The sequence below is a fragment of the Thunnus thynnus genome, chromosome 13, assembly GCF_963924715.1.
Source record: "Thunnus thynnus chromosome 13, fThuThy2.1, whole genome shotgun sequence".
In the NCBI taxonomy this organism is placed as follows: Eukaryota; Metazoa; Chordata; class Actinopteri; order Scombriformes; family Scombridae; genus Thunnus; species Thunnus thynnus.
Window position 1 is genome coordinate 21953537 of NC_089529.1, and position 24404 is coordinate 21977940.

A 24404-nucleotide genomic window follows, 5' to 3' on the forward strand; every position below is an offset into this window, starting at 1 on the left:
ATTAGATGGCAGGTCATTTTTAAATCTCTGTACATCTCATGATACGCAGGTACATATGGGTTTATCAAAATACTTTAGCCGGTGACGTTTTTAGGACTCAAAACTCTCATGACCTCAGCAATGTGTGACACTGATGTAAATTTGAGCATTATACACTCTTATATCTTGTGTTGTGTCAAGATTATCCACTATTAACAATTGTAACTATTACTGTTTAACCTGTGTTATTCAGTCATCCATCTGAGCTGTGAACACAGGCTGCGTACTGGCCCACGTTTCACTTGCACTTTGCATGCAGAAATTGTGACCTGAAGTTTCTTTTTAGGCTTTAAGTCTATCTTTCTTTCTTCCGTTTTATGCATATAAAAATGATTGTGTTGAGGTCTAAGCTCTGTCAAAACACAGATGACCTACTCGCAGTCCTGTGCCTGAACGCATCATGTTCAGACACTGACAAAGCTGCTGCTTTTCTGCTTCTACAACTCGACCAGTGTAGAGACAAACAGACTCATCCATCAACTTACGTCAATTCTGAAATCTTCCAGACGTTTAAACTTGCTCAGGCACTCCTGCAGCTTGGGGTCGATCTCCAGGGTCTTGATTTTGGAGTACTTAAGGAAGGCCCAGAACTTCTCCAGTCCATACAGCTGGCCTGTGAACAGGAGGCAGAGAAATGCATGTTGGACAAGTGAAAAAAAAAGGTTTGGGACCATCACTGGCTCGATGCAGTTATCTCCCGCTGTGAGAACACAATGGAAACTGCTCAGCATGATTAAAATGGACCGTCTCGGCGGCCGTGGAAACGCAGCAAGTGTCCCTTTTTCCATAACTGCGGAAAACAGATTTGGAATAATACATTTGAATGAATACATTTCGTCTCCTCTGATCTGTACACACTGCATGCTGTTTCTGTAAGTTTCCTCACCAGCTTCGTAGTCTTTCATTGTCTCCTCCTGGAAGTCCTTAAAGATGTCTGGCCTGAACTTCTTCTCTAGACCGTAGCTGTAGTACCTGAACAGGCACTCCAAACCGTACCTGAGAATTGAACACAGGAAAATAAAGCGTTTAGCAAATTGGTTTTGGACACGGCTTTGATACAAAGCAACACTCCTACTATCGATTACTATAATGAGAGAAGGTTAAATTTGTAAAAATGAGGCCCGCTCCGATCCAAAGGTTGCATGTTTATATCAGCTGATCCATTACAAATGACACAACTGGTGGTTTTTATAATGTTTGAGGCACTTTTAAAATGAGGAGTAGTAGTGTATTCAGATTTTGGAGTAGTGGTCCTAACTTCAAGAATTGAAGGGTCTCCTATGCAGGAGTTTTCTGTAAAAATGTTTAGAAAAGAGAACAATGGTGATAAATATCAGATCAAATGATCCTGAAAGAATCTCAAACTATAATGAAGCTGAAGAAACATCAACTTATCCTTAAATAATTTCCATCCCTATAACCTATATACCTAAATTTCAGGTGGTGGTGGTGGTAGTGCTACATAGACTGCATCAAAATACTGCATTTATCTATCCATCACTGGTCACGGCTCTTACCTGTATCCTTCTTTCCCGTCCTCGACCACCAGCTGTCTGAATTCCTCATACATCTTCCTGTTGAAGTGATCTCGCAGGAAAAACGACCAAAAGCGGAACAGTGTGTTCATCTCCTGCGATTGGCCGATTCCCAGCCGCTTTCGCTCTGTGATTGGTTGAAAGGAAAGAGATAGTGCTCAAGGTTATTTAAAAAAAGAAAAAGAAAAGATGAACAGAGATTTTTTCACCCCCTAAACATTCAGAATCACTTTACTGCTAATAACTGCTGCTGAATGGTCTCTGAAGATTTCAATACCATTTGATGAATAAATAATGAAGTAGAAAAGAAAAAAGAAAACGTACCATTTAGGCAGCGCCGGCGGTACTTGTGGTAAACGTGTTGCGTGAAGCCGTTCTCCTTGAGCAGCTCATGGGATGGATGCTGGAACTTGGGGAGGGACTGCGGCGTGCAGCCAATGTTACCCAGGGCAGGGGTGCCCTCTGATGGGCTGGCGTTAGAGCTGCGAGGGAGGGAGAGAGAGAGGTGGAGAACAGAGAGTCGATGAAACCACATCGTATATTATAACTGCTAGTTAGTTCTGATGAGACTCTCGCCCTTTACAGCTGTTTCACTTCACCTTCAAGAAAATAAGCTCCTCGTTTTAAAGTTTAAAAAGCCAAACATTAGGACGGGATGGGCATAATATTGCTAAATTTAACTGTTAACGCAACAAAATGCAATCCTTTAAAGATCAAAGTAAAGCCCTAAATGTCACCTTTGATCCTCGGTCTACTCTTCAACATTCATAATTAAAGGGTTTATTCAGTTAATTTAAAGTACATTTGCAGGATACTAACTATATCTGTCCACCAGGTGGCAGTGATGTACCATAACACAACTTAGGTAACACTACTGCCCCCTTTCTTTCCCTTTCATGGTCAAATAACAGTCTTTAGGAAGATGTTTAGTGTTAATTAACACTCTTTCCAGTCCTTTTTGTTAGATTATCAGTCTTTTCTAATACTTCTTTGTGCTATTACTCTGTTTTAACTTAAACAATATGTGGTGTTTCCACAGCCAAAGCCACTGAACATCGTCAGTTGCCGGCATTTCTATCGTGGTCTGCGGTCATCTTTAGTCATCTAGACAGTGGATGATAAACGCTCATACATAGCAATAAAGGCACTGAAGGGCAAATTTCATTGCGAGGATATTAGGCATAGCCTTCAGTGCTGTAAGAACCTAATAGATCAGCTTTTGCTTCACGGCCTCTCCATTCATTTCTGTGGAACACGGCGCACGCACAGGCAACGCTGTGTGAGTTTGATGTCTGCCTGTACATCATGTCCTTCCTAACTTGCATCTTGTCTTGAATTAACTACTGGAGGAGAGCAGATCCATTTTCTGATATGCATATTTACTGTTGCTTAGATAAATAACCCACAGCTACATGGATGCAGTCAGAGTCCTTGTTGCATACTATACACTTATTATTCGGGTTGTATTATCTAACCAGTCATGAAACGAAGAGTTTTATGGAAACAAAATAATTACAATTGATTAATAAACTTGATACTGGTTCACTGTGTGTGTGTGGGGCAAACATTAAGCTGCACCCCTCAACAGTCAAGCAGGCCTTGAGTGCAGACCATGTATAATATTTACTGTACAACCCATTTGGTCTATTTATGTTTGGTTTTTTTTGTTGGGTTCTTTTTGACAAACCAGTGACATCTTGTAATGCTTTACAAGTGAAATCAGTTCTGGCAGTGTCGAAAAGGATTTAAGAGCAGCAAGTCTCACCTGACAGAGGCGGTACGGGAGCGATGCTCTCTGGAGTCCATCACCCAGCCAACGTGACACTCCATGGGCGGGTTGGAGCTGTGTCGGGTCTTCCTCTTCCTGGGCGTCTGAAAGGTTACAGAGAAAATAAAAATGTTTAAAAAGGTGAGTTCACAGCAACTGTCAGTATTTTTTATCCCACAAAATCTTTGTCAGGTTTTGGACTACCACCAAAGGCAAAAAATAAGTTTGATTTCACCCTCACACGTCAGCCATCTTACCTTGGCATCGACAGGTCGACCTTCCTTCACCACTGGGTAGAAGCGCGGTGTCATGGTGGCGTCCTTCCGGTGAGGGGTACGAGGCGTGCGGGGCGTGCGGGCACTGCGGTAGTTGGGCGAGTCAGGCACGGTAGTTGGGAGCGAGCGTGCTATCGAGGAGGGCTCGGGGGCACCGAAGAGTTTGTTCGCCAAAGCGTCTGTGGGGACTGAAGATGTGAGGGGAGAGATTTGTTACGACGGAGCAGCGAAAAAGAAAACTGTGTTCACATGTTACATGTCTCCTTAAACAGGAACATTTTTCTACCTAACTGCCTTCAGATGTTTGGTACATTAAAATATATTTAATCTTGAAATTAAACACTTGAAGGTCATTAAACGAGACAATCTAATGTCACAACCTCAGCGATCTAATAGCTTCATTTATTTCAGTGTGCAACAGAGGGCTGATGATTGATGATACTCTAGTGAGCAGTAAAACCACGGTTACCACTTGAGCAGAATGACAAAGATGAAGAAGCACGCTGTCTACAAGTTCATCAACATGAATTTATGACTTTAAGACCTATATAATACCAGTTAGAATGAAAAATAGGACTTTCATCACTGAATAAACTTAATAAATGAGAGAAAATATTGACATATTGGTGGAGTTAGAAGTTAGAAGAAGAATAGCCAAAGAGTTTGTTTCAATCATACTCAACACTATTTAAAGCCTGTTTCTGAAATAGTAGGACTTCTTAATACTGAGTTAAAACCTTTATGAGACAATATATGTCCCATTTACCATTTTACTACTTAAAACTTTGATGTCTCTGAATATTTATTAACGTGGAGTCACATCATGTGTGGTTTTTTTTTTTGTTTTTTTAACTTCCTTACTCTGATGAGGTTTTGGGGGTCCTGGGGGGACTTCCTGGTTGGGGTCGACAGGGGGTTCGGGAGTCAGGCAGTCAAACTGTTCGCGGCTGATCAGGTGGACCTTCTTGAAGTTCTCCACCTCTTGCTGTAAAACAAAGGAGAAGATCCAATGTTAATGTGAGGACAGGTGGGAAAACCTCTTCCTACAACTCTGACAGGAAAGACGATCTCTAAGATTATCCATTTATTTCGGCTGAATGACAAAATATATTTGGCAAACGCCACATACGGATTCATTTTTACAGAATATGTCATTTCCAATACAAATTTCTCAATAGAAACTTGAGATCTTTACCAAAATATGGGGAAAAAACAACAACAATAAAAGTAACCTGGAAGATCAAGTGAAATGTTAACACCCGGATCATCAACAGACCTTTTCTGCAGGAGTCTGGAGATTGAGATGCAGCAGCAAAACATGGCTGCCAAAAACACTCTTTTCACCTTCATGGTGATGTCTCTTTCTGTTCTGACTCTACACTAACCAGCTGGGTTACATCAACACACAAAAAACCCTGAATTTTCCACAAGGGAAGTCCTCCAAATAACACATGCTCCTCCTACAACAACAACAACAACAACTCAATTTCAAAATCGTACTATAAACGTGCACCAATCCTTCCGATTATTTCACCAAGTGCGACTCACACTTGCGCCTTCATTGCACCAAGTATCCTCAGATCTTTGAGCGTCCATCTTCACCTCCCCCTGCAGCCCGTCAACTCGACCCCTCAGGCCAGAGCCTTGTGTGTGCGGGGTTTATTTATAAACAAGCGTCCTCTATTCCACACGCCGCTGGATGTGTGCCTGCGAGCACGTGAAGGTCCCACAAAGAGTTCAACAATGCTACAATGGGCAGCATAATGACAACGAAAAACAATACAAAACTTTCTGTTCTGTGTTGCGTTTCCAAATCCAGAAAAAGCTCTAACTGAAGAAGAATAAATCTACTCGTCCTCTGGCCTTGGGCAGAAACACCTCCAATATGACGGTGACATAAAGTGGAAGCAGTCAGAAGAGTCGGCCTTGATTTATGTATCAGCTACAGGTTGTTTGACTGCGATGCTCTCAGAAATGTTTCCAGGCAGGTTAGAAAGCAACAAGCAGATCACATGATCCTTAAACTCTCCACTGACACAGGTAGACATTCTGGTTGAGTCCTCATCATTTTTGTTATTTTTTACAAAAAACTGCCCCCAAAAAATGTATGTGTTCGTTTGGATTATTCAAAAATAGAAAAAATGTCAACAATATCAGTAAAAAAACATGCTGTAGTTTAACCTTTTCTTTTATTTAAAGGTGCAGTGTGTTTTTAGTGGCATCTTGCGGAACGGACCTGCAAAAATGGAATATAATATATAAAGTATGTTTTAATTAGTGTACAATCACGTGAAAATAAGAATTGTCGTGTTTTCATTATCTTAGAACGAGCCCTTTATATCTACACAGGGGAGCGGCTCCTCTTCTACGGAGCCCATCATGTTTCTGCAGTAGCTCAGAACGGACGACACCGGCTCTAGAGAGGGCCTTTCATGTTTTTTGCGAGTTTCGTGGCCACCATAGGTTCTCCTACACACTTGGAAAGGGAGGAGTGGGTGTAATCAGTTTGTTGAATTCTGCAACCTCACCACTAGATGCCACTAAATCCTACACACTGGTCCCTTAACATAATGATCTGCAGAACATTTGTTGTTGACTTTCTACTGCCAGAAGCATTTTCTGATCTGTTAACATCGCAAGAGGGCCTTGTCTACTGCTGTAAACATAGCGATCGGTGTCAACGTCTCATGTGCTCCTTCAAAAAAAGAGAATCAATAAAAAAACGAAAACAGCGAGATGTGTTTCAAGCACATCTGAGCTTTGTCTGCCTTCAAGTTTTGATTGGTGGCTGCTATGGACAATTACAATAAGATTACAAAAGATTTACTGGCTGAAAAAGCAGCCAAAGTAGCATTTTAGAATTCAAATACAAATACAAGCTGCGTGTAGAACCGCTACGTTCACAAAATATCTTTTCTTCATGTTGGTCTATATGGTCTAGTGCCTGATTTTATATCTTGCTCAGGTAAGTAAACCCAAAACAATGTCCAATCACTTTTTCAAAAATTTTAGAAATTAGAAAATTTATGAAGATTTTTACGCTTGGGGAAAAGTATCTTAAAGGTTGTGCTTTGTTTGACTGACAGGTCTCTCAGCCTACCACATTCAGCACTAATGACAGAATCATCACCACATCTGGTTCACGACCAGAACAGCCTCATGTCGATTTAAATCACTCAAAGGTCAAGCAGGAAAAATGACCTCACCTTGATGGTGGCGTACTCAGGCTCATACGTGTCGTCCCACAGGTCTTGCTCGTAGTAGAAGAGCCCGTCGTTGATCACCTTGACCAGTTCGTTGGTCAGCTTGGCGCGCGATGTGTGGTGTCCAGTGCGGTCGCCCCCCGGGTGCTTCCTCAGGTAAGGTGGCGTCTGTGTCACGATCAGGATCTTGTTGACGTCGTGGTCATCGATCTCACCGTCCGTCTCCTCGTCCGACCAGTCGGTGAAGGTGTTGCGACGTCCGTCCATCTGCTCCATCTCCTCGTCGAACATGAAGTCGAGCTCCTCCGGTTCGTCCTGTTCCGCTCCGTCCTGATCAGAGATAAATTCACAAAAAGAAAAAACAAAAAAGACAAATGGTTAGAATTTGTCAGCTGATCATATATGTTGTATATCTGATCACTATTTATTTCTTTTGGGGAAATTATAACCAATTGTATGAAGTGTATCAAAAAGACACACATCATCGCATCAGTTCTGGCAGTTGGCTTGAAAAAACAAGCAATTTAGAGAAATTCTCTAACATTTAATAGACTAAATGACTATTAAACGAAATGATAAAGATGAAAATAACTAGTTGCAGCTCTAAAAAGAACACAGAAATACTTACAGTCTTAAGTTTTCTTTAACAAATAAGAAATAGTTCAAACACATTTCCTTTCTCACCTTATTTCCTGGGACAGCAGCGGAGGACAAGGAGCCAGACTGGGGCACCGGAGAGCGAGTCAAGTCGTCCTTTTCCTTCTGCTGCTGCTGCTGCTGCTGCAACGAGGGGGCCTACATCAGTCAACCAACGACGACCACACAGGAGGAGGAGGAGGAAGGGGGGGGGGAGGTGGAGGATATGGATAAATATGAATGAATGGAAGAATGGATACTGAGGTGAAGAGTTAAAAATAAGATGAGGAGAAGGCAAACTGATTTTTTTACAGTTTTCTAATGCACCTCATCAAAAGGACAGATGTGTAAAATGTTCAATACTGAAATTAAAAGAAAACTGATGCATGTGGCTGTGAAGATGATGAAATTTATTGGTTCTGTATAAGCGATGCCTGATGACTACTTGCCTGCTTATATGTGCATCACTTGTAAGGCTAAATTTCATTATTGATTTATCTGTCAATTATGTGTTCAGTCATTACAGAAAATAGTGAAAAATATGAATCCCAAAGTGAATTCTTCAAATAGCTTATTTTGTCCAAACAACAGTCCAAAAATTTAAAAATATTCAGTTTACACTTGTATAAAACTGAAAAGCAGCAAACACTCACACTGGAGAAGCTGGTACCTGAAAATATTTGGCATTTTAAAATTAAAAATAGAGGAAAAGAGCATTTTTGGGGAATCCATTTTCTTCATATTTAATGGTTTTCATAAACAAAGACTAAGTTATTAAGGAATATTAAGGAGTTCAGCTGGCAGGTGGCCACAAGGCATCATGGTCCATGTAAAACCACTGGATGGAAAACATCATGATCAATATCAATCAAGGAGGTGAATGACATAAATGATCACCGATACGTTGAAGGACTTCATAGCAACACAACAGAACTGCTGCTAAAGCTCACAGTGTCTCTTCACTGCCTTTCTAAAAGTTTACGATCGGTTCGCAATGAATTTCACCTTCTCTGCGCTGACCTTGGGTCTGGCTGGAGATGGTCTGGGCCTCTTCTTGACCTCAATCCAGGACTCCGAGTCCAGGTCTGGGAGGCTGGCGGAGAGGCCCTTGGGCATTGTCTTGAGGTTGGAGATGTCTGATTCAGTCTTGGTCTGGTGTTTCACGGGTGTGGAGGACCTGGGAGAACCTGCAGCAGACACAGAGAGCCACATTTTATATGTTTACTAGCACCAAAGGTTTCCTGTATCCAATGCTAGCAAAGTTATCAGAAGTGGCAATACTGTAAGTGGTATATAGAGTTTAGGCTGTCCCCATGTTTGACACTAAAGTGAGCCAATCAGGTGGCCTACTCTGGTGCAGAGTAGCCAACCAGTGGAGACTCCCAGCAGCCCTTGATAGTTTAATGGGGGCCTGCACAGGGTTGCACCAGCTGTGTGTAAATTCAAAGTCGACACTGGAGGCTTAGTAACTAGTAATTAGTCTGTAACTAAATCGGCTACTAAAATAGGTTGCACCAAGATTACTTGGGGCATAATTTAACTAACTTACTTTGGACGTAAAGTCATAACTAAGGCAAGTGGCCAATCGATTCGCTTAGTAACCATCGTCATGGTTACCAAGCGAATTATCCATCTGGCTATAAGCTAAATCCATACTGAAATATATCAATAAATTATGTCTCTATTGGATCACTGTTTTACAAAATTTAATGCAATTGAGCAATAAATGATGCTATGTGGTAGAAAAACTGTTATTTTACCATTACAAAACTTCCTTTGAGACAATAAAAGTCTTATCTTAGTGAGTAACTTATCGTTATAATTCAGTGACATTTATAATTCACACCTACCCTCGGGGCATGTGTGACTATTACCCAGAGTTATGTTATAACTTATCTCCGTGGTGTAACTGCTTTTATTTTAGTAATGCATAAATCACAACTTAGTCATAATGTACGTTATAACCAGGCTAAGTTTGAACTTACAAACAGCAGGTACAACAGGCTGTTGATACGCATCAGACCGCCATCTTGTCGCTCTCGCTGTGCTAATAATATTAGCAGCTCTGTTTCAAACTCTTTGTTGGCTGAAAGCGTACATAAAGGTTGGGATTTAACAGTTCTGGTCTGTCGGGGGATGCAGTGACTCGAGTACGAAGAAGTCTGTTGGATTTTATAAATAAACATGTGATGTGTCGAAAAGCAAGGAGCAGTAACGTCTGTGAACCATGTGAGTTTTGTGAATGCTAAATGTTAGTGCTGCGAAACTGTTAGTTTGGATTTTGTGAAGCGGGGGTTGTATAAGCTGCATATCAATAGTCAGTGTATTATCTACAGTAATTAGATGGCGGTCGGCACGCCCCCAATTAGGAGCAGCGGGCATGAGTAACGTTACCGGCACGTAAAACAAATAAGGTAACTTACTGCTGTGGACAGGGGGCAGCAGCAAAACCTATTTTAGCCACCTAATCAATATCAGTTAAGTATACGCTATATTTAGAATATTTTTCACCGTTTTACCTTGCCGTCAGACAGCCCTTTGCTTTGGCACTACATTCTCTCAACCGTAGAACTTTCATATTCCTACGCATGCGTGCAATGTATTACTCCGCAGATCAGCTGTTTGGGTCCCAGCAGTGTATGGAAGAGACAACAAATACAAGACAATAAAAGTGATTGATTATGCTGCTGTCCCCGTCACGGATGTATGAAAGAGTTCTCTTTATACAACCATGATCCCCGTCCACACAGCAGTACATTGCGTAGCTTCTGTGCCGGTACTCCTGCCTGCCCTCTTCAAAAAAATCCAAACTAATCCTTTAAGCCATGGGTTGTGTAGATTTTTGGTATCATTTTAAAAACACACTCTGGTGCACAGTTTATTTTAATCTGTGCATTTGCGTTTTCTATGAAGCTTCAGTGGTTCACAGTGTATAAAGTTATTATGTGCCATAAGTAATAAGGGTTTGAAGGGTGTAATTCTAAACCTTAAATCAAGGTTATTTTTGGTTATGGAGTATTTTAAGTAATGTTACACTGAATTTGAGATTTGGAAAATATATTTGTTGTACAAGAGCCAATTGAAAATATGATTTGAATTACAGGTTGTACTTGTAGTAGTGATATTTCACGCTAAGAGTTAGAAGTTGGATATAACCTATAGTGATAAGTGTGTGAATGTAACTATGTGTGTGTGTGTGTGTGTGTCTACTGAGGAATAGAGATTCCAGTTAACTAGATGGCGACCTACAGGTCCTGAAAGAGGGACTGCACCAGACTTACAAGTCAGTCTCTAAATGCTTTGCTCATGGAGACTGGGGACAATCCCCCAGGTTTCATTGTTAAAACTGGGTGGAAACAATTCAAGAGTTACAAACAGCATTGCAGAAACAATCCTAAGTCTCTAGGGCGGCCCTTCATATTGGGGCGGTGACATGCAGGTCGCTACAGAGGAGAATAAGGGGAGAGCATCATTTCCGGTGAGTCCTTGAAAAAATGTAAGGGCTGTATGTTTGTTAGCGGCCATTCTCGCCGCCATTCAATCAACCACTGTGCATTTAGAAATCCCCAGACTTCGGTAGGCGAAGATCTCCGACTGTCTGGTATTGCGAGACTAGGACTGCACAGACTGTTGCTGGATTTCCTTCCTGATGTGGTAGGACAGACTATTACACTGACACAGATTTGGACCCCAACAACTAACTGAACTTAAAGCCTGAATTCATGGTCAAAAAGTTGTTTTTTTGTGTGCACTGTGTTATATTAGTTTGTTTTTTTGGGTAAACTGTGCTGAGGCCGGATGGCAAATATCTGAAATGCTGTTATTGTTTATCAATATACATGTTTATGCAAACTCGCTCTGGTGTTGAAACCTCATTACTGCTGATAAGTATTAAAGTGTAATCAGTGTTACATCCTCTGTGAGAGATTTGAAACCGCTAATATATGATGCAAGACAGGCAAAATAAAATAAATCTTGCAAAGTATTATTTGTCTGTCACTGAGCCCTAAAAGTCTTTTTTTTTCTTAAAACTATATATATAAAAAAAAAAATCTGCCAGTGCAGTAAAATCATTTGGATTTCTTTTCAGTATAAATCACCTCATTTCAAGAACTTTCTAGAAATATATGTGTGTATAATCTTTTAGAGAAGACACAATAAGGACGCTTCATTTTCATAGTTCAGCTTCATCAACAGCAGATCGCAGTGTTCACCTCTGGGCTCCTCCATTATCTGTCTCGGGACAAACTCTGGGCAGTTTATGAGTTGAGAGAAGTCGGTGTGGGTGTGGTTAGGCATGGTCAGGCCCGGCAGAGGCCACTTCTCTGGCTCCACCTTCCTACGGATCTTCATGTCGATCACTTCCACTTCCTTACTGTCCTTCAAAGCCTGACAGGAGAAACAAAAAGGATCAGTTAGTCTGTGTCTCCACCTTGAAAAAAATAAAAAAAATTCACCAACTAGCTCTTGGCCAGGACCAGTAAGAAGTGAGAGAAACATGCTTACATCCAGGATGAGGTTGACGTCGGTGGTGAGGGCCTGCACTCGGTGGAAGCTAGCGATGAGTCCGACGGGCAGGAAGCCCTCCTGATCCATCTTCCTCCGCAGGAAGAAGTCACGCTCCAAGTTGTCCAGGCTGAAGTAGTACTCGCTACAAGGGGTCAGAGCAGCAGGGAAAACACACCATCAACATCATCCAGTATATACACCGACGAATCAGCTCCGCTGTTCCGTCGAGGTGGAAAACAGCCCGGACATGACTGCGTTCATGAGCCATTTAGTGAAAACACTGCTGTGTCACGTGTAACCAAATACCTTCCAAGGAACCGCTAATTTAAAACAGAATATTTGACGGGATTTCAAAGTCTCTGAGTAACTTAATACAGATTTAAACTGAAGGGAGCACTGGGTGCACACAAGGAAGCTGTTATGCTCCTTCAGTTAGGTGCCAAAAAAACTACCGTCTCAACACACACAGAGACGACTTCTGCCAAACTTCAAACTGCGGAGTTGTTGTGATTGGGCAAGGCGTAAAATATTGTAGTCAGAGTTGTATAACTCCCCATAAATGTGCTTGTATATAAAAGGTTTTTTTTTATTTTTATCTGTTAAACCACTAACACAAAAAGTGAAGCGCACTACTGTCAAAACTGTCGCAGCCTTTTTTTTGTTGTTCAAACAAACCCGAGAACTCAAACTCTGACTCATCTGACACATTTTGTTAAACTTTAATTTACAGGCTGAGTCAAGCAAACTGTGGTTTCTCCACCGTGTAGCAAAACAAGACAGAATATTTGCCTTTATTTTATCTTCTAATCAATAAGAATCACAAAATATCTCAACATGTATGTCAGTTGACTGTTTATGGTGGCCTAGATTCTGGTTTCTTTTCTTGCTTGCAAAAATTGAAACCAGGATGCGATAAAAACTCAGAATATGTGAATGTGAACGTGTCTGTTGTCTTTTCTCTCAGTACCTGGGCCAAAGCAAATTCCAAAACCATCAGGCAAATGTGTCAAAGTAACAGCGTGTATTAGCTTGTCTTTCTTCTTGCTTTCAATGCTGAGATCAGAGTTGTGAAAGTTCTCTCCATTGATGTTTATTCAGAGAAGAGACATGAAGAGCTCATCACTTCTACAGCACGTCTGCAGGTTACGACCTAAACTCGGACTCTCGTAGTCATCTCCTTCCTGTAAACTTACATCTGCCTCTTGATGTAGTCCTTCAGCAGGTCCTGATCGACGGAGTAAAGGTCGCTGCTGCTCATGTTGTCGTAGTAGTAGGTCACTGAGTTGCTGAACTTCTGGCCGTAGGGTGCGTCTTTCATGTCGTAGGACTTGTAGCCGTAGTGATAGTCATAGTGGCCTGGAGAGGACAGAAACAGTCGGTTTAATTTAGTTTTCTGAGATGTTAAGTCTCACGCTCTTCACTGTATGATGTTAAATGTGGTTCCATTCAGAAAATGACATAAAAAGAGCTTAAGGAGTGGATGTAGTCACTGAAAGCTTCTGACAAATACAGAGTGTAATACCAGTGTGTTTGAATGTACCCAAGTGTGTGGGAGCACACACACGCAAGCTGAGTAAATACACAAAGACAAAAGGTCTTCTGCTCAGCAGTAATAACTCTGACCGTTTCTTAAGCGCTGCTGAAAGTCAACACCGTGTCCTCAAGGAGACAGAAGGGACATAAAACTGGACAAGTACACCGGGATGATCGCTACTTATTTCTTCCTCCCGGTTGTGTGTGGTCTTTGTTTTCTTTCACACTTTTCTTACCTCACTCTTACAAATTTTTTAAAAGCTACCACTACTTTATCTACCTCGGTGTAGGGAGGGGAGGAAGCAGAAACAAAAGGGATAGTTATTGAAAGAGGAGGGGAGAACGTAAGGGAAGACCGTGTGTATGGAAAGAGAGCGAACAACAGAGAGGAGAGAAGGAGAAACTGCCAACACCAACATGCCTTCAGGGAAACCTGCTTCTCCTGCTGGATCCAAGGCCTTTCCTCATTCCAACACTCTCTCGTTGTTATTGCACATTTTTTTGTTTTTACTGTAGCCCCAGTGGGGCCCCGATCAGGGTCACAAACCACCCAGTTTGAGAGCAGAGACAGCCCAAACACAGAGCCACACAGGACACAAAGCGTTCCAGTTCTGTCAGACAGAAGTGACACTATTTTTTCCCAAAACATGCTTGATTTTTGTCAAGCAAACTGTAGCATCTCTACTTTGTAGCAAGAAGAGGATAGAGAATATTTTAAAGTCCCACTCCGCTCAAAAATGTGGTTTTTCTTCTTGTTCTTTCAGTTGGATGTTTGAGCTTCACTGTGCAGACTGATGTGTGTTCAGAGTTTGACACTGAAAGGCTGTTTTCACATTCATCTGCTGAAGGGGGGAAAGTTTCTCTGCGCTCACCAAAAATCTGTCTTTAAAAGGGTTTAAACTGTGGTCCAGTATGCAACTTACACACATGTGATGTGGAAACATGAAGCCTCCAGTGCACATAAAGCAATGATGGACTTTTCAGGGAAGTAGGTAAGTTGTATCCAGTAGTTACTTAACTTTTAAAACTAGAAAAAAGTAATGTACATATCCTTAGATTCTGGATTTTTTAATGAGTGAGAGGGAGGAGATGTAATTTTAAGAATTTTTAACTAGTTAACTCAAATTTTTTTGTGGAAAAACAGTATTAGACACAAATTATTTGTCAAACCAGAGATTTTATATCTATCTTAAAACATGTCTGGAGGGGATCTTTGCTCACACTGTACATAAACACGTAATATCGATCAGTTTTTTTGTGAAAAACTAGAATATGGATCTGCAGGTGACAATAGGCTCTCGTCTGTTTTACGAGTTCAGTTTCATTTAGATCATGAATGAGCTCGGAGCCGTTCAGAACGGAGCTTTTGAAAGCTGCTATGTGGGGAAATCGTCTCGACGGGGAGCTCGTCACTTTTTTTTGCTTCGATGCTGAGATCAGAGTTGTGAAAAGTCCTCTTCATTGATGTTTAGTCAGAGAAGAGACATGAAGAGCTCATCACTTCTACAGCACGTCTGCAGGTCACATCTGACTGATTCAACACGTCCGGTCCGAGTAACACTAAGTTTTGGTTTTATTGTGTAAAAACAAACCAGCCTTAAACTTTATATTTGAAATATAGAGAAGGTTCATGCTTATGCACAACATATGAGCTCATTAGTTATTATGATCTTATATTTCAGTGTGTGTTTATGTGTCTCTGTGACCTGTTGATGTATCAATGCTACAGAGACACATTCTTGTACATTTGTTACAGTGGTAATGGCAATGAATTGGTCCTAAAAAAAAAGTTCCTTGTGGTGACGGACGCACAAGCAGCACACTGGTGAAATTCTTCCCACCGCCTTTGTGCAGTATTGTTTCAGGAAACAAAAATAGGTTGATGACCACATACGGCCAAGAAAAGACATTTTTTGGAGGATAGAGGACTGTGTATGTTTTTACAGTACATCCGTTCGTGTGTGTGTTTCTATTTACAGGTGAAAATAAACATACCTCTCCCGCCTCTGCCTCGTCCCCGACCTCTTCCTCTACCGCGTCCGCGACCTCTGAACCCTCCGCGGAACGGCGCCCCCTCGCTCTTCACGCTGGACACCTCGTCGTGGTCGTCACGCCACTCCCGCTCGTACTTTTGACTGTGCCAGTCTGCATAAATACCGAGGACAACCTTTCCGTCAGCACAAATATAAAAACAGCAGAACACAACGGACTAGCAGGAAGAAAAAAAAATTGTTGATGCAAACACAATTTTGAAAGCTAATCAATTCTCAACATCTTGTGGCAAAAGGAACTGAAACTGAATATTCAAAATTTTATGCACACCAACGATTGAGTGTCTTCTTATCCGGTAACACATTTTATTTCCTCAGTGAACATAAGAAACTAAGTTACTCATATTGTGTACATTTAAACAGAGTTAAACAGACACTGTAGTTCAACAAAACATAACATATGCTGTCACATGTTTCTGACCTCAGTTAGCAGCTCTAGCTAATAACTCCCAGAATTTAAAGCTTCATATAAAACCAGCTGGGTGGGATTCATTTCATACTGGTTCTCTCCAAACTCTATGGCCATTAACATTCTCTACATGTCACCTACAGTGAGCGACCTGAACATGAACTGTCTTAATTTGGCTCACAGCGACTCTTAATGCTGGGTGATGATATCACAGACTGACCTCTGAGGTCGTTCCTGGCGTTGGGAGGCAGGCGGGGGTTTTCGTTTTGTCTGCTGTTGTTCCTGGAGGCCGAGCGTTCCCGAGGACCCTCGGACTTCACCTCGATCATCAGGGGAACCCACTTCTGCTTGTTTCCTGTTTGTGAACACATGGGGATGAGACGCAGAGTTAAGTGAGGAAAAACATCAATTCATTCGGTCCAGAACTCTGAAGGAATCACTTAAATCTTTTCATAAATTGACTTTAAAATGCTCCTTCTAAATGTACTGAAAATAAATTAACGGGGTGTTTAAACAGAAGGTTTATTTTCAGCCTTAAAAGCACTTAAACTTTGTATATTTTGGGCATTTTTGTCAACATTCTCATACTTAAAGCTATTTAAAGCTAAACATTTAGGGCTGCAAATTAAGACCAAAGACCACTGAGTGATTTGTTTTTTGGTTTTTTTTGCTTCAATGCTGAGATCAGAGTTGTGAAAAGTCCTCTTCATTGATGTTTGGTCAGAGAAGAGACATGAAGAGCTCATCACTTCTACAGCACGTCTGCAGGTCACATCTGACTCGTGCAACATGTTCACTCTACGCAACACTAAGATTTGGTTTTATTGTGGTAAAGGGGACATATCAAGCTTTTTGTGATTTTCTGTTATTTTTATACCGTTGTGATGTAGGATATCTATGTTAAACATGGTCAAAGTTCCAAAACTTGAGGTGAACGTATGTAAAAATGCTCCCTTCAAGTCAGAAACCAGGGCTTTAGCCTGCCCTGAACTCTTCGTTTTCAAAGTTACCTCAACCTCCCCATCAAACTGATGTCAGATTGTTGGCACATGCCCACAAATGACCGTCCATTCTGTAGCCCTTTTTGATAAAGTTGCTGCTGAGGCTATTTCTGTTGTCTAAACGCATATTTCAACTCAAAGGTGTACAGATGTATTTGAGAAGTTTTCATTTTGAGTAAAAGATAAGAAAAAGTGAAATCCTATTGCTACTGTTTGTCTGCATAGCTTCTGGAGCTCAGAAGCTGGCCAATCAGAACAGAGTGGGTTCATCGGGAGGGGGGCCTTAAAGAGACAGGTAAAACAGTCTGAACTGAGAGGCTGAACTGATGGGCAGTATAATACAAAGAAGGAGCTTTTTGAATTATAAATCATGCAAAGATATTCCGGTAGAGCCCCAGATTAGAAATATATACCTGTAAATGTGCATGATATGCCCCCTTAAAGGTTTTTATTATCTATTTTCTGACTCCTTCATAACATGCAAACAACCAGGGTATAAATATAAGATATTAAAAGAGATTAATAAAACTTATTTAAAACTTTTACGCAGCTCTTGAATCAGCATTCTAACATGTAGAGACAGATGTTTTGTAGGCATTAAAACTACTTCAGGGTCGCTCATTCAAACATTTATTGCACAGTCGATGGCACCGTGTCACCAAAGTCAGAAATAATCCAGTGATTACTGTTTAATTGTCAACAAATGAATAAATCCTGAAAAAACACTTCTGCATCGCTACCCATGCAGCAGGAAAGGAAGCCAGTTTTGCCTGCAGGTGACGTCAAACCGGTAGATTTAAAAAAAACTGTGATCATTACTGCTGAGTCCTTCATTGGTGAAACAGCATAAAATCAGCTGCAGTACCTCTGCTGGCCACCAGGCCGCATCAGTGACCTGCTGTCTTCAGCATCCTGTGTGTGTGCATGTGTGGATGTGTGGTTGAGCGTGACAGATACCACACGCAATGGGAGAGAAAATGACAGACACTTTAAAGTGACGTGGCCTGCGTTTATCTCTGTGTGTGTAAAGGGAAGGAGAAAGAGGGGGAGGGTGAGAATTAAAGAGCAAGAACTACCACCTCGTGGTTGTATGCCTCCACCAACCAGTGAAGTTGCAGTTTACATCCATGTCTGTCCACACTCATATAATATTTGTAGTGATAACTTTGAAGTAACTTAATAAAAACGGTATTAAGTGTATTTTTTGGCAAAATGGAAGTTATCACTATATTGACATGTATGATTCCAGTGAATAATTTCCAGTGAGAAACATGCTGTCTTCACTTGGAGACTATTTTTTACAGATAGAGAGCTTCGTCACATGGTGCAACAATCATCACCTGAAGCTCAATATCAGCAAAACCAATGAGCTTCTGGATGGACTACCAGAGGAACATGAGGCCCCCGTCCTGGTTGTCATCCAGGAAGTGAAGAGGGTGGACTCATACAAGTACCTTGGGAAAGCAAAATACAAAGAAACTACAAATTCTAAAACGTGGACGCTTCAAACACGTCTTCAACACGGCAGCACAGAAGATCTATAAAATCACCACAGTTTCAAGGTGGGCACCAAAGATTAGTGTCACCATTTCGTTATCCGACCAAATGATAATATGGTCACAATATCCCCTTCTGTTCTTGAGTTACGGCATTGAATAATGGCCAGAAAAGTGTTTTTGCAGAACATTATGACGTCACAGTGAAGCTGACCTTTGACCTTTTGGATATAAAATGTCAGCACTTCATTTTATGCTATCAGACATTTGTGTAAAACTTGGTCATAATTAATGTTTTAATGTAATTCTTCAGTTATGGCTAAAAACATGTTTTGTGAGGTCACAGTGAACTTGACCTTTGACCACCAAAATCTAATCAGTTCATCGTTGAGTCCAAGTGGACATTGGTGCCAAATTTGAAGAAATTCCCTCACGGCGTTCCTGAGATATCACGTTCAATGAGACGACCCAAAAACATATTGCCTCTAGCCAAGGCTGTCAGTGGTGCAGAGGCATAAAAAAGAAAGGGAAAGTAGCACCAGGGAGCAGTAAAGTCCCCCAGCAACAAACCGAACCTAACACTCTTCACCAACAGTAACCAAGTTTGGGAAGGTCAGAAAAACCTTTTATTGCTGCCAAAACTGCAACCAGCCTTCACAAACTGCTACTTTGTCATTTGTTCAGGCTCGAATTTAAAAAAAAAAAGGAAGTTGTGTTTTACTTCAAGTGAAAACACCGGTACTTTCAACTGTCATGAAAAAACACCTTGACATCATTTTGCACTGGTATTAGTAACACTTGGAGTTAACTAATCCCAATTTTAAATGTGCTGTATATGACAAAACTTGTGTTTGACATACACTACAACTAATCTACTGTCCTCAAATCCTTTATTTCCTTTTATTTCCAGAAGCATTTAAATACAGCACCACCATGTCAACATCCCTGTTATTAAAACAGCTTTTTAGCTTTAGGGGTTTATATCCAGTCATTAGAAACAAGGTATCACTACAAGAACTGGACTTTTTTGTGACTACTTGACTAGAAAGCTGATGCAGGAAACAATACTAGGGGGATGCCCCATAGTGAACAAGTGAGTGAAATCAGTACATTAGATTACACACTTCAGCAATTTCCATTGTCTCATCAGCAAGTATCATAGAAAAGTGCTTGAAAAGGCTAAAAATATGTGGACAATAGTACTAAATGGACCAATAAGGATGTGGTCCATAAAAATTGGACAAGAATGTGTCTATCTATGTGAATCTATTTTGGTTGAGGCTGTTTTGGTCTCCAGAAAAAAAAAAAAAAGTTGCATGGATGCAAAATGTAGAGCTTTGCTATTCAAAGATCGTTGAAACTATTTGGGCAAAAACTGTCCTAAAGATGGAGCCAGTGGACATTTGTTCCTTTCGATCAAAAATCCTCTGTATGGTGGCCATTTTATGGTGCGGCATACTTGTAATTCCTATATTTAGCATGTTAATTATTGATGGATGTTAACATGTTGAGGTTTAATATGAAACATGTGAGCTGGTTTACAATGTTTAGTATGTAACATTTAGTTTTTTTTAGCATGCTAACATGTCAAATTTTTAGATCCATATTCACCTTTTTTCTTCGGTCCGTTCTTCTGGGAGTCGTCATCACCGTTCTTCTCCTCTCCGGAGTCGTCTGACTTGGCCTTCAGGTTCTCCTTGCTCTCCTCGTTGCTCTCTCTCTTCTCCTTTGACTCCTTCTTGACTGTCGTCCTCTTGGGGCCCTGAAGAGGAAACACGTTCATACAGACAAACATTTAGAAAAGAGTAGTAGAAACATGCACATTCAGCAAAGGAGGCCTTTTCAAACAAGAAAAAAGAATTATAGGAGATTTTCACAGGACAAGAAAGCTGAGGTTAGTGGCACAAATACAATGCTAACATGTACACGTTGTTATTTGCAGATTTAGCAAAGTGAAATCAAAGCTTAAACATAATCTATTGATTTTTTGGTTAAACATGCACGAGATTCAGGCATCTGACCGTTCATTCCCCTCTCCTGATCAGTGATGTCCAATCATAGCTTAGCATCCTTAACTAGCAGGTAACAGACCGTTGATCTATGCTACGTATATCAAGCTCAGGATTTCTCTTTACGCCAAAGACTTTGAAGGGTGGTGTCTTTACTTTTAGCCTTTTCAAAGACTTCTTAGCTGAGAGATGTAGCTTTAGCCTTTAAGCATGATATCGTGTAAGTATTATCAGCTGGATTCACAAGATCATGTGAGAATCCATCCTGTCAGGTTTCAAGATACGCGCTTGTGTCCGAACCACCGGTGATTCGGACCAATCGGCGTCCTTTGAGGATTCTCACGTGATCTCGCCAATCCAGCTGCCTTGCGAGGTAAGACAGATGGTTCATCCAATCACCTGCCAAGTATTTTTTGAAAGCGCCTGCCCTTTTCCGAACAGTTTCCAAGGACGACTTCTCAGATGGTTCTGTGTAACAAACCATCTGGTGTGTCAGGTTAATTTAAGTAGCTATCAAATCCATATTTAAGACCCTTTTGCAGGCTTCTTGTCTAAAACACGTCAACCTAAGACCAAGTTTAAGTTTATTTCCAGCCTTAAAAGCACTTAAACTTTGTATATTTTGGGCATTTTTGTCAACATTCTCATACTTAAAAAGCTAAACATTTATGGTTGCAAATGAAGACCAAAGACCACTGATTGATTTGTGCTTTTTTGTTGTTGTTTTTTTTGCTTCGATGCTGAGATCAGAGTTGTGAAAAGTCCTCTTCATTGATATTTAGTCAGAGAAGAGACATGAAGAGCTCATCACTTCTACAGCACGTCTGCAGGTCACATCTGACTCATGCAACATGTTCACTCTACGCAACACGAAGATTTGGTTTTATTGTGGTAAAGGGGACATATCAAGCTACTGTTGTGATGTAGGATATCAATGTTAAACATGGTCAAAGTTCCAAAACTTTAAGCATGATAAGTAGCTATCAAATCCATATTTGAAGACCCTTTTGCAGGCTTCTTGTCTAAAACACGTCAACCTGAGACCAAGTTTTCCGACAACTCACAAATTTAATATCAGCTTAATTAGCTAGCTAGCTCTTAATTACACATGCTTCCAACAAGTCAACACAAAAGTGATGAACTGTCTAAGCAACACTCCCCTGCTCTGAGTATAAATGCATTTTAGTGGTGGCAGCAAACAGACTGATAAAGTTAAAGTTGGAGCGACAGTATTTGTGTGTCTGTTTCAGCTAGACTAACATTAAGTACAGTGAATAAACATACACTGCATCATGTAGATCAGGTATTATTGCAGATTATTTTATATAAAACCCATCAGTCTGCAGTCTGTCCTCAGGTAACCTGTTTTATATTTATACGATAACATTACAGCTTATTTACTATTAAAGTTTGCAGAAATTTTGATTAAATTTTAATTGTTAGATATGTCAAACACATTAAGTCTGATCTAATTATGTGCTCTAATGAAGCTTGAAGTTGTTGCTGTTAAATATTTTGGATATTATCGGGCCGGTTGTTGAATAGACGGCGACAGACCAGCGTGGGAGCTCGGTAATTTTACATAAAGTCATTATTTTGTGTTATTTAATTAATATTTCAAGTAACTTGAGCTGTTTTCATATATCAACTCCACACAATGTCTGGAGAACCGGGTCTGCACATTTTCTGGAGTTGCCCTTTCATACATGTAGCACACAGCAGGAGATTGTCTGTGTCAGACACATTCTCACCTACTGCAAATACTCTGTGTGGTTTAGGTGAAGGATGCAGGGAGCAGGACATGACGCAAAAAGTACACTGCGGTTGTGATTCGGCATTTTTAAGCTTTTCATGAGAAATAAAATGGTGTTCTCTCCCAGTAGTGCTAGCTTCACAGCAGAGCGTTCAGGCCCAGTCAAAACTATACAGCTTAGGTGGCTGCACTTAAGTTTATGTTCTGCTTCAACGGTTGTTTGATAAATTGCTCGTACTGTCTCCCTTGCTGTCGGATTTTGTTGCACTTACACATGGGCTCAGTTGGACGTTACATGGACTCTGCCTGTACTAGGGAGCAGGCAAAGTAATGTCCGTTTAACGTCCAGTTCGACTGATTCGGACAATTGCGTTCACATATACAGCTCCTCCGGATAATGTCTGGAAAATTTCAGGGTTTCAGTGCGTGCGTGTGAAAGGGGCTTTGGTGTTTACTTTATCTGTTCTTTGAACTAATTACTAACGTAGCCTACTCCAATTTTGTGTCGACCGTAGGTAACGTCAGTTGTTAACAAGGTTTTATGATGGAAAAACATCCAGCGTATTAACACAAGCTACTATCTGCTTAAAATTTGCATCCCTACTTCAAATCAAACAGAGTTCAGCCTCTGTGCTACCGCAGCTCGGCTATCAGCAACACACACGGTATCTGCAAAATTTGACACTCCTGAGGGATTTATACAAGAGTCATGCAAATCATTTGTCTCATATCGAGTAAGTAGCTAGAGGTAAGAAACTTTTCCCCAACAATTCTGTTCACACAAACACACTCTTTGACACTATCGCCGACTAACATAATCACACTGAACTCAAAGACCCTTTTCAAACACGCAACATTAGCAGTGAATCTCACCAAAACAACAATTCTGTTAAACTTGAAAACCTGTTGCACACTAAAACCTTTATAAAATGTAACAGTTTTAAATGGTTATAGAAAGCTAAAGGAACATATTTCAAGTCGAACTCAAGTATTTTTACTTCACAGGCTGCCCTCATTACTTTTGGTTGCTCTCAGATGAAGACATAAACCAGTTTGTAATGACATGTTAAAGCTTTTAATTTAATGTTCTTTAATACTTTCCACCTAAGATGTGAAGGTGGGTCCACCCACACCGAACATAAAACTGTCTGGGGAACCTGTAATTACAATAATTCACTTTTACAATTTATTTATATTATTCCCAATACTCAGGATTAAGTTCACTTACACTCAGGATACGTGTTAAACCCCTTTCAGACTACTTATCTGTTAAAGTTTTGGCTTTTTCCTCATTCAGACATACAGCACCAGTCAAAAGTTTGGCTCTCTCAGGAATGAGGAAGTGTGTTCAAACTTTTAACTGGTGCTGTAGCTATCAGTTATGTAAATGTTCATTCATTGTGGCTTTATTCAAACATGATAGAAATGCAACGGAAAGAGCCACAATGATCAATATTTGGCACCTGCTGATGTACATGAGGGAATACTGTCACAGCTGAAGTGTGATGGATTTTAAAACTTGTTTGTTAGCTTTAATTTTTTTTTTTTAATTAATACGGCAAACTTCTGTAAGCAGCCAAAGCATGTTCTGCATTTTTTTAATTCTAAATTGAATTTTTCAAATGCCTTGAGCCTTCATTAGGAGTAAAAAAGGAGGAGGATTCAACAGAATGAGCTGCAGTCAGGCTTTGGATAACGGGCTTCACCATTCGACAAAAAAAAAAAAAAAAAAAAGTTCAACTGAGTCAAGCTGCTAAAAATATGTTTGGAGCTTCAAATAGAGCACAGGTCATGAACTGAGCCCAAGTCCAGCTTAACTAAATGACATGAAATGGAAAGGAAAAGCCAAATGACAAAATGTAAAATGTATTTTCTAACACAAAAAAAGAGGTGAAGGAAATCAGTAACTGTTTTTAACATTATGAAATATTTCTTCTTTGTGTGGTGTAAATTTTTTAAAAAAGATGTTTAACATATTACTGGTATCATAATCAGATATAGTGACTGAATGTCAGCAGGTAGGCAGGTTTCATGGGCTTCAGGTTGAACTTACAGTGAATCTCCATGAGTCTCTGACCTGCCTGACAGTCGGCGGGCAGGACACGGTCCGTGTCACTGCCTCAATCTGAACAGAGGGAGGGAAGAGGAGTTTAGAGAAGACAATGAGGTGGACCATGATGTATACAC

General features: G+C 40.6%; 1 protein-coding gene across 3 annotated transcripts in view; it reads right to left on the reverse strand.

The window, feature by feature from the left end:
* larp1 (La ribonucleoprotein 1, translational regulator) overlaps positions 1–24404 on the reverse strand; it is a 58431-nt gene that overhangs the window by 3904 nt on the left and 30123 nt on the right. The window contains exons 4-20 of one of the 3 annotated variants that reach the window (XM_067608625.1): positions 24271–24342; positions 20067–20217; positions 16179–16313; positions 15494–15643; positions 13159–13321; positions 11963–12107; positions 11671–11845; positions 8477–8643; positions 7505–7615; positions 6824–7150; positions 4479–4602; positions 3600–3805; positions 3340–3446; positions 1899–2056; positions 1557–1701; positions 926–1035; positions 525–652 (exon numbers count right to left, since the gene is read on the reverse strand). In XM_067608625.1, the coding sequence (XP_067464726.1) occupies positions 525–652; positions 926–1035; positions 1557–1701; positions 1899–2056; positions 3340–3446; positions 3600–3805; positions 4479–4602; positions 6824–7150; positions 7505–7615; positions 8477–8643; positions 11671–11845; positions 11963–12107; positions 13159–13321; positions 15494–15643; positions 16179–16313; positions 20067–20217; positions 24271–24342 (2574 nt within the window). Of the gene's footprint in view, positions 1–524; positions 653–925; positions 1036–1556; positions 1702–1898; positions 2057–3339; positions 3447–3599; positions 3806–4478; positions 4603–6823; positions 7151–7504; positions 7616–8461; positions 8644–11670; positions 11846–11962; positions 12108–13158; positions 13322–15493; positions 15644–16178; positions 16314–20066; positions 20218–24270; positions 24343–24404 lie in introns of all 3 variants that reach the window. The other 2 variants (XM_067608624.1, XM_067608626.1) reach the window with 2 other exon arrangements.